Below are 13,295 nucleotides of genomic sequence, written 5' to 3' on the forward strand. Positions count from 1 at the left end.
TCGGGAGCCCCGACCGCCCCGACGTGGCAACGACAACAGCCTGACCTCGGGAGAAGACGGCAGGGGAAGAGAAAAGACATTCTGGCCTTCCATCACAGTGAGGAGGGGACTGGAGGAGACTCACTGTGATGGATGTTTCTTTTGTTTGGTGTTAGTTTATGATTGTATGTGTTATTGCATTTTTATTGATTATTCTTATTGGTCTTAATGTTTCAACTGCGGGGAATGTTTCATTTCACTACACATTTATGTGTATGTGACAAATAAACAACTATTGACTATTGACTATTGATTGACTACAGCACAGGAACAGGCCTTTACAAGATGCCAAAATCAGCCTGGTAAAACTGTGAATTATCCCTTGTGCGTTTGTATGTATGTATGTATGTATGTATGTATGTATGTATGTATGTATGTATGTATGTATGTATGTATGTATGTATGTATGTATGTATGTATGTATGTATGTATGTATGTATGTATGTATGTGCATATGTTGATATATTTACACACACCCTGAGCTTTGTTCTACCTTTATTCTACTGTTTACAGTGCACGATGTTTGGATATTCTGTTGTGCTGCAGCAAGTAAGGATTTAATTGTTCTATCTGGGACACACGACAATAACACACTCTTGACTAGTGTGTGTAAGACAGTGTTCGTGTACGAGGGGGGCCACTGGTCGGCATGGACTTGGTGAGCCGATGGGCCCTTTTCCAGGCTCTATCTCTAAAACTGTTTTATGCTGACCACAGCAAATTCTCTGTTCTCACTGAGTCTTTCCGAGTCCAGTCACGGATTAGTTACAATTACTCCAACTCAATCTGGAATAGATCAAACAGCTGTGTCTTCAGTCGGCATTATCCACTGTGTAACCTCACCATTAACGACCACTGGCACCTTTCAGGAAGCCCTGCTTTTGCTTCTGGCTTTGCAACATCGTCTACAACCTCAGTGACCCGAGGCTTAATTTCTGATTCCATATCCTCGCTATCGCAACGACTGTGTACTTATCTTCTTGAGACTGCCTGAATCCACTCCAAGCTCAAGCTGTTTGTGGTAACATTGTCAGCCACATCATTATTAGTTCCAGGCTCGAATGTTTACTGCTATCCAGCCTGACCTAGTACCTACATGAGAGGCTGGCCCAGGCTGGGCAGTGAGAACCCTTTGGCCCTGGGTCGAAATATCAAAGACTGCAGGGCCTAGTTTACTTTAGTTTACTTTAGTTTAGAGATACAGCGAGGAAACAAGCCCTTTGGCCCACCGGGTCCGCGCCGACCAGCGATCCCCGCACATTAACACTATCCTACACGCGCTTGGGACAATTTTCACATTTACCAAGCCAATTAACTTGCACACCTGCACGTCTTTGGAGTGTGGGAGGAAACAGGAAACAGAAGATCTCGGAGAAAACCCACGCAGGTCACGGGGAGAACATACAAACTCCGCACAGACAGCATTTCAGTCTGTTTTTAAACTGAGCAATCGTAGAATTAGAGAAACTTGATTGTAAAATTAGTTTAAGTTTTCTACACTTGAATCACAAACAAAACCTTCTGCAGTTTTGTTTTAAACTCTACTGTATCTGTAAATATTATGGCATCCAGGACATAGTTTATCTATATTGATAACTTTACAATTCACGTTTTTAAATGATGCATTTTTAAATGTTTTTCTTTGATAGAACCTCTGTATATCTTGGATGGCACATTCAAGGAGCTTAAGGCAGAGATAGATAGATTCTTGATTAGTGCGGGTGTCAGGGGTTATGGGGAGAAGGCAGGAGAATTGGGTTAGGAGTGAGAGATAGATCAGCCATGATTGAATGGCAGAGTAGACTTGATGGGCCGAATGAACTCATTCTGCTCCTATCACTTACGACCTTATGAGCTTCCACAGAGGAAATTGTCCAACGAGAAGCAAAGACTTTCTTAATCTCATACACCACAATTTCTGAGCAAGTTACAGCAAAAACAAATTGATAACACGTGAGATTTCCATGATGCACTGATTTCTGTAGATTCTGCAGGAGGTGGTTTAGAAACATGATATCCTATTTACTGTCTTTATCCCTGTACAGGACATCTCTGGATTACGAACATCCAGTTTATGGATCACATATGTACAAACCAGCCTCTATAATATTATTACATTCAAATGTCTGACAGACGCATCTTCCTTTGATCAGTAGAACTATTTTCCTCTCTCTCTCCACCTTTCCTAATTGCTCTTTCTTACCAGCCTTGCGTGCGTTTGAACCATTCATTACAATATGGTTTAGAGATACAGCATGGAAACAGGCCGCACGGCCCACTGAGTCCACGCCGACCAGCGATCAGCTCGTACACCAGCACTATCCTACACACTGGGGACAACTTTCATTTTACATGGATAGAAAAAAGTTTGGAGGGATATGGACCAAGCACATGCAGGTGGGACTAGTGTAGCTGGGACATGTTGGCCGGTGAGGGCAAGTTGGGCCGAAGGGCCTGTTTCCACACTGTATCACTCTGTGACTCTAAGCAACCTACAAACTTGCATGTCTTTGGAATGTGGGTGGAAAACGGAGCACCCGGAGAAAACCCACGCAGGTCATAGATACGTAGACAATAGGAGGAGGCCATTCGGCCCTTCAAGCCAGTACCGCCACTCATTGTGATCATGGCTGATCATCCATAATCAGTACCCCGTTCCTGCCTTCTCCCCATACCCCTTGATTCCACTAGCCCTAAGAGCTCGATCTAACTCTCTCTCGAATGCATCCAGTGAATCGGCCTCCACTGCCTTCTGCTCCAGGTCACGGGGAGAGCGTACAAACTCCGTGCAGACAGCAGCCGTAGTCAGGATTGAACCCAGGTCTCTGGTGCTGTGGGGCAGCAACTCTACCGCTGCGCAACCGTGCTGATCCCAATCTTCTTGAATATTTTTTGTGTCTTTTCCGACAATTAGGAAAAAAAAATCGACTTATGGACTTTGTGTAAAAAAGGAACTCGTTCAATAACAGTTTCAATTTGTATTAATACCTGACTTTGATGTGTAAACTATTCAAAATATATTAATCCTACAAATATTAGATTATGAAAAATCTAATCCCACTAGCATTGATAGAGACAGAAGCAATTGTAGATGGTGGAGTCTTGAGCAAAAGTCAAAGTGCCTGAGTGATTCTGCAGGTCAGGCAGGAAATGGACGGATGACATTTTGGGCCGAGACCCTCCCTCAGTTTAGTGGAGTTTGTTATTATTGTCATGTGTACAGAGGTACAGAGAAAAGCTTTTTAGTTATGCACTATGCAGTCAGTGAAAATACAAACATGCTGTCCACAATGTACAGATACGGGAAAAAGAGAATACATTTTAATGCAAGATAGTTCAAGGGTCTCCAATGAGGTCAGGACCGCCCTCTAGTTGGTGATGGGATGGTTCAGTTGCCTGATAACAGCTGGGAAGAAACTGTCCCTGAAGTTGTGCAGGCAAGTACAATTCCAAAGTTTAGCTTTTTGTGTCTATCTTCGGTTTAAAGCAGCATCTGCCGTTCCTTCCTGTACATGATAAGGGAATAACGTTGCTGTAGGAGTAGAGATTGAAGAGTGTGGAGCGATTGTAATGTGTGATCGTAGATCTGCTTCTGTGGCCAGCAGGCAAAGGGTCGCCTAGGTTGGGCGCCATCTTGGAAGCTTGAAAATTGATAGGAAAGGGTCAGAGAATTTGGACCAAACGCGGGCATATGTTGCTTGCCCAGGTGGGCACTTTGGTTGAGTTGGGCCAAAGGGCCTCTTTGGGTGCTTGGATTGGTTTAGAGACGCGACATGGACATGAAAGGGAAGGGTTACCTGTTAAACCGCATTGCTTTCCATTCCTCCCTGGACGCCTGGCCCAGGCTGTACCGACGGAGGCGGTTGGAGGCATTGTTTGCGTTCGTCATCTTCTTCTCAAAAGCCCTTCGCTTCATCTGGAGCGTCTGAACTCCGGAGCCTTCCTCGATCAGATCCTCGTCACAATGGCAACCTGCAGCGGCCTCTCCTGTAGACATTCTGCAGAAATGGAGAAGAAATGGCCCGTGGTTATGGTGATCGCTACTGATCTTCACTGGCGTAATAACAACAAAATATATTAGGGCAGTGTATTGGAATGAAAGCTGAATTACATTCAATTCCAGTCTGAAGAAGGGTCTCGACCCGAAACGTCGCCCGTTCCTTCTCTCCAGAGACGCTGCCTGACCCTCTGAGTTACTCCACCATTTTGTGTCTACCTTTGATTTAAACCAGCATCTGCAGTTTTCTTTCCTACTTTTTTAGTTTAGTATAGTTTAGTTCAGAGACACAGGCCCTTCGGCCCACCGTGTCCGCGCCGACCAGCGATCCACGCACACTAACACTATCCTACACCCATTAGGGACAATTTCTACATTTACTGTTGCCAATTAACCTACAAACCTGCACGTCTTTGGAGTGTGGGAGGAAACCGAAGATATCGGAGAAAACCCACGCAGGTCACGGGGAGAACGTACAAACTCCGTACAGACGGTGCCCGTAGTCAGGATCGAACCCGGGTCTCCGGCGCTGCATTCGCTGCAAAGCAGCAACTCTACCGCTGCGCCACCGTGCCGCCCAAAACTTTGCCCATTCCTTCTCTCCAGAGATGCTGCCTGTCCCGCTGAGTAACTCCAGCTTTTTGTGTCTATCTTACATTCAATGATATTCCATATTCCATATTCCATATTCCATTGGACGACACAAAATGCTGGAGTAACTCAGGCAGCAATTTGGTTTTGTTTAATTTGTTTATTACAGCCTGGAAACAGGCCCTTCGGCCCACTGTGTCCGCGCCGACCTGCGGTCACCCCTTAGACTAGCACTGTCCTACACACTAGCGACAGTTTAGAATTTTTGTTTTACGGAAGCCAATTAATCCACAAACCTAGTCAATAAAGTACGACTAATACAGATTAATAACCTCATTAAGATTCACAAACATATCATTTTGAGAGATGTATTTTGTCCTCACCATTTCAAACAATACATAACACATAAGAAGGGTCTCGACCCAAAATATTACCCATTCCATCCATCCAGAGATGCTGTCTGTCCTGCTGAGTTACTCCAGCACTTTGTGTCTATCTTTGGTGTAAATCAGCATCTGCATTTCCATCCTGCACACAAATGCTACATGTTCATTCACATGAACGAAGGATCGGGACACTTTTGAACCTTGATGACTTTTAAAGGACATAATGACAGATATATGAATAAGAAGGGTTTCACATGCTAGGGGGCCAAATGTAGGCAAATAGGACTAGCCCAATATGGCAACTTGATCAGCATAGACAAGGTGGCTGAAGGGCCTGTTTTCACACTGTACAATTCCAGCTGTTTAAACTGAAGGCAGACACAAAAAGCTGGAGTAACTCAGCAAGTCAGGCAGCATCTCTGGAGAAAAGGAATAGGTGATGTTTCGGGTCGAGACCCTTCTTCAGACTTTTCTGAAGACTTTTCATACCTCCAGTTTCCCTCCACCCTGCCTCTCAGTCAGAAGAAAGGCCTCGACCTGAAACATCACCTATTCCTTTTCTCCAGAGATGCTGTCTGACCCGCTGAGTTACTCTGTTACTCCAGCTTTTTGTGTCTATCAGGGGATCTCATTCATCTGAGAGCCGTGATGGGGACTTGGTTGAAAGTTGATATCGTTGACCCTGCAGAGCTCGGTCTGAGCTATGGCATTGCCCGGGAGATCATGACTGCTGGGCCATATCAAACTTTCCCATAATATAGTCACAATCATTCATTGAGAATGTGTGTGTGTGTGTGTGTACTCTGGGCAAGAATTACTGAACAGCCTCAATTGCTTTTGCCAATTTCCACAGGAGCCTCCAGCTCTTGTGTGTCCTAATTGTGGAATGAGATATAGGTTTATGGAACCCAGCAGGGAGTGACTAACTAATGTGCTTCCACTCACGAACAAATGCCTGGGGTTTTTGCCATGATTCAAACATGTGGCCTCCACGACTGCCAGAAAAATTCCCAATCGGACGTGAAGACAAAGCACTACATTATCAGGATGCATGGACTGAAGCTTTGAAAATTCCAGTCACTTGCTTAAATTTGATAGAAGTAGATTGCAGAGTTTCAGTGAGCCTGGCTATTATCAGAATGAACAGATAAAACGAAGGATAAAAAAAACAAATAACATGTACACCTCACACTGCCTCGGCAAGGCTAGCAGCCCAGACCATCACACAAACCAACCTCCCTCCCACCCACTCTATCTACACCTCACACTGCCTCGGCAAGGCCAGCAGCATTATCAAGGACCAGCCTCCCATGGCAGGGGCACCGAAACTGAACACAAAACCCCAATACTCCATGGTGAGCCTTGCACAAATAATGGCACCAACTTCCATGCTGTTAGTATAATGTGCGAGAGTTATTTTTTAAAGTTAGAGATACAGCGCGGAAACAGGCCCTTCAGCCCACCGAGTCCATACTGCCCAGCGATCCCCGCACGCTAACATTATCCTACACCCACTAGGGACAATTTTTACATTTTCACCAAGCCAATTAACCTACAAACCTGCACGTCTTTGGAGTGTGGGAGGAAACTGAAGGTCTTGGAGAAAACCCACGCAGGTCACGGGGAGAACGTACAAACTCCGTACAGACGGCGCCCATAGTCAGGATGGAACCCGGGTCTCTGGCGCTGTGAGGCAGCAGCTCTACCCGCTGCATCACCACACCGCCCTGCTTTACTGCTTAGTCTTTTGAGAGTTCTGGAGCAGATCAACCAGGAAGTGTTCTCTCTCGTGTTCCGCAGTCAGTTGTTAATTATTATGTTGCATCTCTTTCCAGGTTCGAAGGTCTGGTTCTCCACGTGAGGAGGGGGAGCACTCTACCACTGCGGCGGTGTCACCGTGACTCCACAGTAAGGGCCATTTATGGTAGCAGGTCACGGGGAGAACGTGCAGACTCCATACAGACAGCTCCGTGCAGTCAGGATGGAACCCGGCTCTCTGGCGCTGTGAGGCAGCAGCTCTACCCACTGCACCACCGTGCTGCCCACGTCTGTACAGCACGCCCGCTAGCGTTTTCTCTCCCCTTAGAGCTTCGTAACTGTACTACTGGAGAGCTGCATTGTCTGAATTAGACATCATGCCCAAAAGATTAGAAAGACAGTCACACAGTCCCCTCCATCTTCCCTGGTGGAAGGGAGTTTCAGCATTTTAATGAATTGAATTGAATTGAATACATTTTATTCGCCAAGTATGTAAACACACAAGGAATTTGCCTTGGTGCTTTGCTCGCAAGTAACAACACGACATACAGTAAACAATTTAGGATAAAGCATTATAGTTTAAACATGTGAAGAATGAAATACAATACCAGAGCAAAAGGAGGCTACAGACTTTGGTTGTTGAGTAGAGCTACTGCTCGTGGAAAAAAGCTGTTTTTATGTCTGGCTGTGGCTGCTTTGACAGTCCGGAGTCGCCTTCCAGAGGGAAGTGCTTCAAAGAGTTTGTGGCCAGGGTGAGAGGGGTCAGAGATGATCTTGCCCGCTCGCTTCCTGGCCCTTGCAGTGTACAGTTCGTCAATAGGGGGGAAGGTTGCAGCCAACAACCTTCTCAGCTGCGCGAACGATCCGTTGTAGCCTCCGGATGTGGTGCTTGGTGGCTGAGCCAAACCAGACCATGATGGAGAAGGTGAGGACGGACTCAATGATAGCAGTATAGAATTGGACCATCATTGCCTGTGGCAGATTGTGTTTATGACAGCATTCTTTCTCCAAATATTGCTCAACAATAATTCAATGCACATACATTTAACTTCATGTTCACACACGCAATATGAATTGTAGCTGTCAATTGTTATTTACTAAATCAAAACATCTGCTAAATCAAAACACCATGAGGATCATATTTTATACTTTAGATTAACATTCAAAAAGCAACCTTCCAAAAATCTGCCAACTCGACATAACTGGTGATTAACAGGTTGTTACAGTAATCGAAAAAGAGAAGAGGAAGAGTGTAAGAAAGAACTGCAGATGCTGGTTTAAACTGAAGATAAACACAAAAAGCTGGAGTAACTCAGTGGGACAGGCAGCATCTCTGGAGAGAAGGAATGGGTGATGTTTTAGGTCGAGACCCTTCTTCAGACTGGTTAGGGATAAGGGAAACGAGAGGTATAGGCGATGATGTGGAGAGATAAAGAACAATGAATGAAAGACATGCAAAAAAGTAACGATGATAAAGGGAACAGGCCATTGTTAGCTGTTTGTGCGGTGAAAATGAGAAGCTGGGGTGACTTGGGTGGGGGAGGGATAGAGAGAGAGGGAGAATGCTGGGGCTACCTGAAGTGAGAGAAATCAATGTTCATACCACTGGGCTGTAAGCTGCCCAAGCAAAATATGAGATGCTGTTCTTCCAATTTGCGTTTAGCCTCACTCTGACAATGGAGGAGACTAAGGACAGAAAGGTCTGTGTGGGAATCGGAAGGAGAATGACAGTGTCCAGCAACCGGGATATCAGGGTGGTTCAGGCGGGCTGAGCGAAGGTGTTCTGTGAAACGATCGCCCATCTACGTTGGGTCTCGCTGATGTATAAGAGAGGAAGATTTTGTTTGCTGTTTTGAACACTGTGATTTTTCTTCCCCTCGCGTAATGCAAAGGCTGAGTTTGCTGGGCTTATGTGCACGATGTGTGGCACTAGATGGAAGATTTTAGCATCAGGTTAAGGTTTTGCCAGATGCAACAGAAACGGCTTTTTCCGTTCTCTCTGAGGAGTCCTAATGCTTTTAAAAAAAGCCAATGACAACTTTTTGGATTGCCTGACACTAATGGCTAATTACTAGTACATTTCTCAGCGTGTCCAGGGGCCAAAACTTTCCACAATTGCTCAAACCCTCCTCTTATTACGCACACACAAATGTGTCTGGATGTAGGAGGAAGACAATCAAATATCCACAGAGCACAGATAAGGGGTACAACATTTACAGGTGGTGCAGCGGTAGAGTTGCTGCCTCGAGACCAGGGTTCGATCCTGACTACGGGTGCTGTCTATACGGAGTTTGTACGTTCTCCCTGTGACCACGTGGGTTTTCTCCAGGTGCTCCGGTTTCCACCCACGCTCCAAAGACGTGTGGGTTCGTAGGATAATTGCCTTCGGTAATATTGCAAATTGTCCCTCGTGTGTAGGATAGTGCTAGTGGTCAGGGATCGCTGGTCGGCATGGACTCGGTGGGCCGAAGGGCCTGTTTCCATGCTGGATCTTTAAACTGAAAACTATTAGACATTCGAACGCATGGATTACAAGCAAGGGCAGGCAACCTGGGACAGACACAAAAAGTTGCCCCAGAGGGTCAGGCAGCATCTCTGGAGAGAAGGAATGGGCGACGTTTTGGGTCAAGACCGTTCTTCAGACTCACGTCAGGGGAGAGGGTGATGCATAGATAAGGAAGTGCAAGGTGCGAAGACTGGACAAAGGGGGTGGAGATCAAGGGACATGAAGAATAGATCGTTGTTAGCTGGCAACCTGGGTCTGGTGAGCTGCCAAACAAGATGGTGCATTATCAGCTTCACATTCCTGTCTACCTGCACTGACCTGCACAGACCTTTGCTTATCATTCAGAGCCTTCCTCCCTCTGCCTTAAAACTAGTCAAAGATTTCACTTCCACTGCCCTTCGAGGAAGAACACTTCACAGTACGTGACCCTCCAACTCAACGCTGTCATAAACAGACATCTTATTTTTAGTTTAGTTTAACTTAGTTTATTGTCACATGTACCGAGATACAGGTTTGGATAGAGTGGGTGTGGAGAGGATGTTTCCACCAGTGGGAGAGTCGAGGACTAGAGGTCACAGCCTCAGAATTAAAGCACGTTCCTTTGGGAAGGGGATGAGGACAGAGGGTGGTGAATCTGTGGGATTCTTTGCCACAGACGGCTGTGGAGGCCACAAGTCAGTGGATATATTTAAGGCAGATATAGATAGATTCTTGATCAGTGCGGGTGTCAGAGGTTATGGGGAGAAGGCAGGAGAATGGGGTTAGGAGGGAGAGATAGATCAGCCACGATTGAATGGTGGAATAGACTTGATGGGCCGAATGGCCTTATTCTACTCCTATTCCTTATGAGCTTATGATGCAATGAAAAGCTATTCTTACGTGCTATCTAGTCAGTAGAAAGTTTATACATGATTACAATCTAGTCATCTGCAGGGTACAGATGCAGGATAAAGGGAATCATGTTTAGTACAACAAAAAGTCCACTAAAGTCCGATTAACGAGAGTCTGAGGGTCTATCATGAGGTAGTTGGGAGGTCAGGACCGCTCTCTGGTTGTTGATAGGATGGTTCAGTTGCCTGATAACAGTCGGGAAGAAACTGTCCCTGAATCTGGAGGTGTGCGTGTTCACACTTCTGTACCTCTTGCCTGATGGGAGAGGGGAGAAGAGGGAGTGGCCGGGGTGAGACTGGTCCGTGATTATGCTGCTGGCCTTGCCGAGGCAGCGTGAGGTGTAGTCCCAGCGTGGGTGGGTGGGAGGGAGGTTGGGTTTGTGTGATGGTCTGGGCTGCTGGCCTTGCCGAGGCAGCGTGAGGTGTAGATGGAGTGGGTGGGAGGGAGGTTGGTTTGTGTGATGGTCTGGGCTGCTGGCCTTGCCGAGGCAGCGTGAGGTGTAGATGGAGTGGGTGGGAGGGAGGTTGGTTTGTGTGATGGTCTGGGCTGCTGGCCTTGCCGAGGCAGCGTGAGGTGTAGATGGAGTGGGTGGGTGGGAGGGAGGTTGGTTTGTGTGATGGTCTGGGCTGCTGGCCTTGCCGAGGCAACGTTAGGTGTAACTCTCGGCACTAACATAAAAAGACATCTTATGTTTTAAACAATTATCCAGAGTTCTCGGCTCTCTCACCAAAACAAAACTCTTCTCCATACCCATTCTGACAAGACAATCTCAGGAAATGTTTGTAGGAAGCACCCTGTCAGTTTTTTAAACCTCTCAGATGCTGCAAGCCGATCCCACCTATCACTTCCTCATAGAACAATCCTCACATTCAGAAACAGGTCCATCACCGTTTTTCCGGCACCCTTATGTTCCAGAGCCTTTCCGGATTATCCGTGTTATAGACAATAGACAATAGGTGCAGGAGGAGGCCATTCGGCCCTTCGAGCCAGCACCGCCATTCAATGTGATCATGGCTGATCATTCTCAATCAGTACCCAGTTCATGCCTTCTCCCCATACCCCCTGACTCCGCTATCCTTAAGAGCTCTATCTAGCTCTCTCTTGAATGCATTCAGAGAATTGGCCTCCACTGCCTTCTGAGGCAGAGAATTCCACAGATTCACAACTCTCTGACTGAAAAAGTTTTTCCTCATCTCCGTTCTAAATGGCCTACCCCTTATTCTTAAACTGTGGCCCCTGGTTCTGGACTCCCCCAACATTGGGAACATGTTTCCTGCCTCTAACGTGTCCAACCCCTTAATAATCTTATATGTTTCGATAAGATCCTGGACCAAGTGTTGTTGGATCAACAGAGGTCACGGCCTCTGAGAGGAGTCCAACGGTACCGGAACGTTCTGCCTAGGCCGCCGAGAGGCCGAGATACCGGCCTGCAAAGTCCGTTATGAGAAGGGATCTGCCGGCTCTGGCCGGGCTGGAGTTCCAGAACCCTGGCCGCAGGGGGCAGAAACGACCCGCCGGTCGAACGCGCAAGTCCCGAGGAGGTCGAGACCGGCCACCTCACCCGGCCGAGGTACCACATTTTCGGGGGGGGGGGGGCTTCCGGAGCAGGGGGGGGATTTCAAGTGCGCTCTTGTGATTTGGCTGGATTAGTGGAGGTGCAGAAAAATTGGTGGTGAACCTGTATTAGAAATTGCTTTAACACAACGTACCATCTTTCTCTTTCTCCGCCGAATAAATGTCTGTTAAAATGCCCGTTGGCATCTAAACCTTAAAAAATAGAGATATAAATGCCCTTTGGCATTTCAACGTTGATTCAAAAGTATTTCATAAAGCAGTTTCACATCTTCTAAATGCAGTCATTACTGTTAGAATCTGTGGCACAAACGTCGAAGGTTTCAGTCAACAGCACTACCCAGTTATTTAAATATGGGTTACGTTAAGGCCCCCCTGGGTCATGGCTGGCCATGGGCGATGCATCCTGGGTGTTGGCCGCTTCCTCCAAGCCTTGGTTGGAGCAGTGTGGATGTGTGGGTCGGATGCAAGCCTGGGCTGGAGCAGTGTGGATGTGTGGGTCAGATGCCAGCCTTGGTTGGAGCAGTGTGGATGTGTGGGTCAGATGCCAGCCTTGGTTGGAGCAGTGTGGATGTGTGGGTCGGATGCAAGCCTGGGCTGGAGCAGTGTGGATGTGTGGTGGGATGCGAGCCTTGGTTGGAGCAGTGTGCATGTGTGGATGTGGATGCGAGCCTGGGCTGGAGCAGTGTGGATGTGTGGGTCGGATGCAAGCCTTGGTTGGAGCAGTGTGCATGTGTGGGTAGATGCGAGCCTTGGTTGGAGCAGCGTGGATGTGTGGATGTGGATGCAAGCCTTGGTTGGAGCAGCGTGGATGTGTGGGTCAGATGCCAGCCTTGGTTGGAGCAGTGTGCATGTGTGGGTAGATGCAAGCCTGGGCGATGTCACATGAAGGACAGGCTGTTGCCCATGCAGCACGTCCCCCCTCTCCACATCGCTGATCGATCCAAAGGAACAGCAGGGCCAACACCAGGAGCTGCCAGAACCAGGTTGTGGACAACAACCAACTGCCTTAGGGACTCCGACTCTGGATTGTTCTTGAGGTTTTACTCCTGGAGCCTTTTCCATGACTGGAGATGGCCACAAGGCAGTGGAGGTTTTGGATCAGAGCTTTCCCTCTCCTACATGGACTGCCTTCCCAGGCTGACCAGCCTCATCTGCCCGAGACTCGTGGGGGTGGGAGCGTCTATGTTCCCGTCTATAGCACCCGCCCACTGCGGCCGCCATCCATCCACCCACCCTCCCAGCCGTTGTGACGCTCTACTACAGTCAGTCGTCACCCTCCCTCCCTCCGCCTGTTCCACCGTTGTGGTGAAATGTGGGTATAATTGGGATATGATCCATCTTTCTACAATTTACTGATTCATTTCAATCTCTATTTTTTAAAATTACATAAGATCAGGATTTGATCATACTGTGGTTCAGAAACCTGAAAGGTTTCCAGAAGGCACTGCCAGACTTGGTTTTCAAATGCAATAAGCTCAGAATAATGAAAGAAATCGTCTTGGACCACAGCCATATTCACAGACAGTTATCAAAACAAGTTGTGGAGAAATCT

At 47.2% G+C, this 13,295-nt stretch overlaps 1 protein-coding gene across 8 annotated transcripts in view; it reads right to left on the reverse strand.

Moving 5' to 3' along the window:
* Positions 1–13,295, reverse strand: part of veph1 (ventricular zone expressed PH domain-containing 1) — a 161,096-nt gene that overhangs the window by 50,717 nt on the left and 97,084 nt on the right. For all 8 annotated transcript variants that reach the window (XR_013547988.1, XM_078410115.1, XM_078410113.1 and 5 more), the window contains one exon: positions 3,837–4,037. Coding sequence is in view for 7 of the 8 variants with exons in the window: in XM_078410115.1 (XP_078266241.1) it covers positions 3,837–4,037 (201 nt within the window). In the remaining variant the exon portion in view is untranslated. The remainder of the gene's footprint in view (positions 1–3,836; positions 4,038–13,295) is intronic.

This window comes from Rhinoraja longicauda, chromosome 13, assembly GCF_053455715.1.
Source record: "Rhinoraja longicauda isolate Sanriku21f chromosome 13, sRhiLon1.1, whole genome shotgun sequence".
Lineage (NCBI taxonomy): Eukaryota > Metazoa > Chordata > Chondrichthyes > Rajiformes > Arhynchobatidae > Rhinoraja > Rhinoraja longicauda.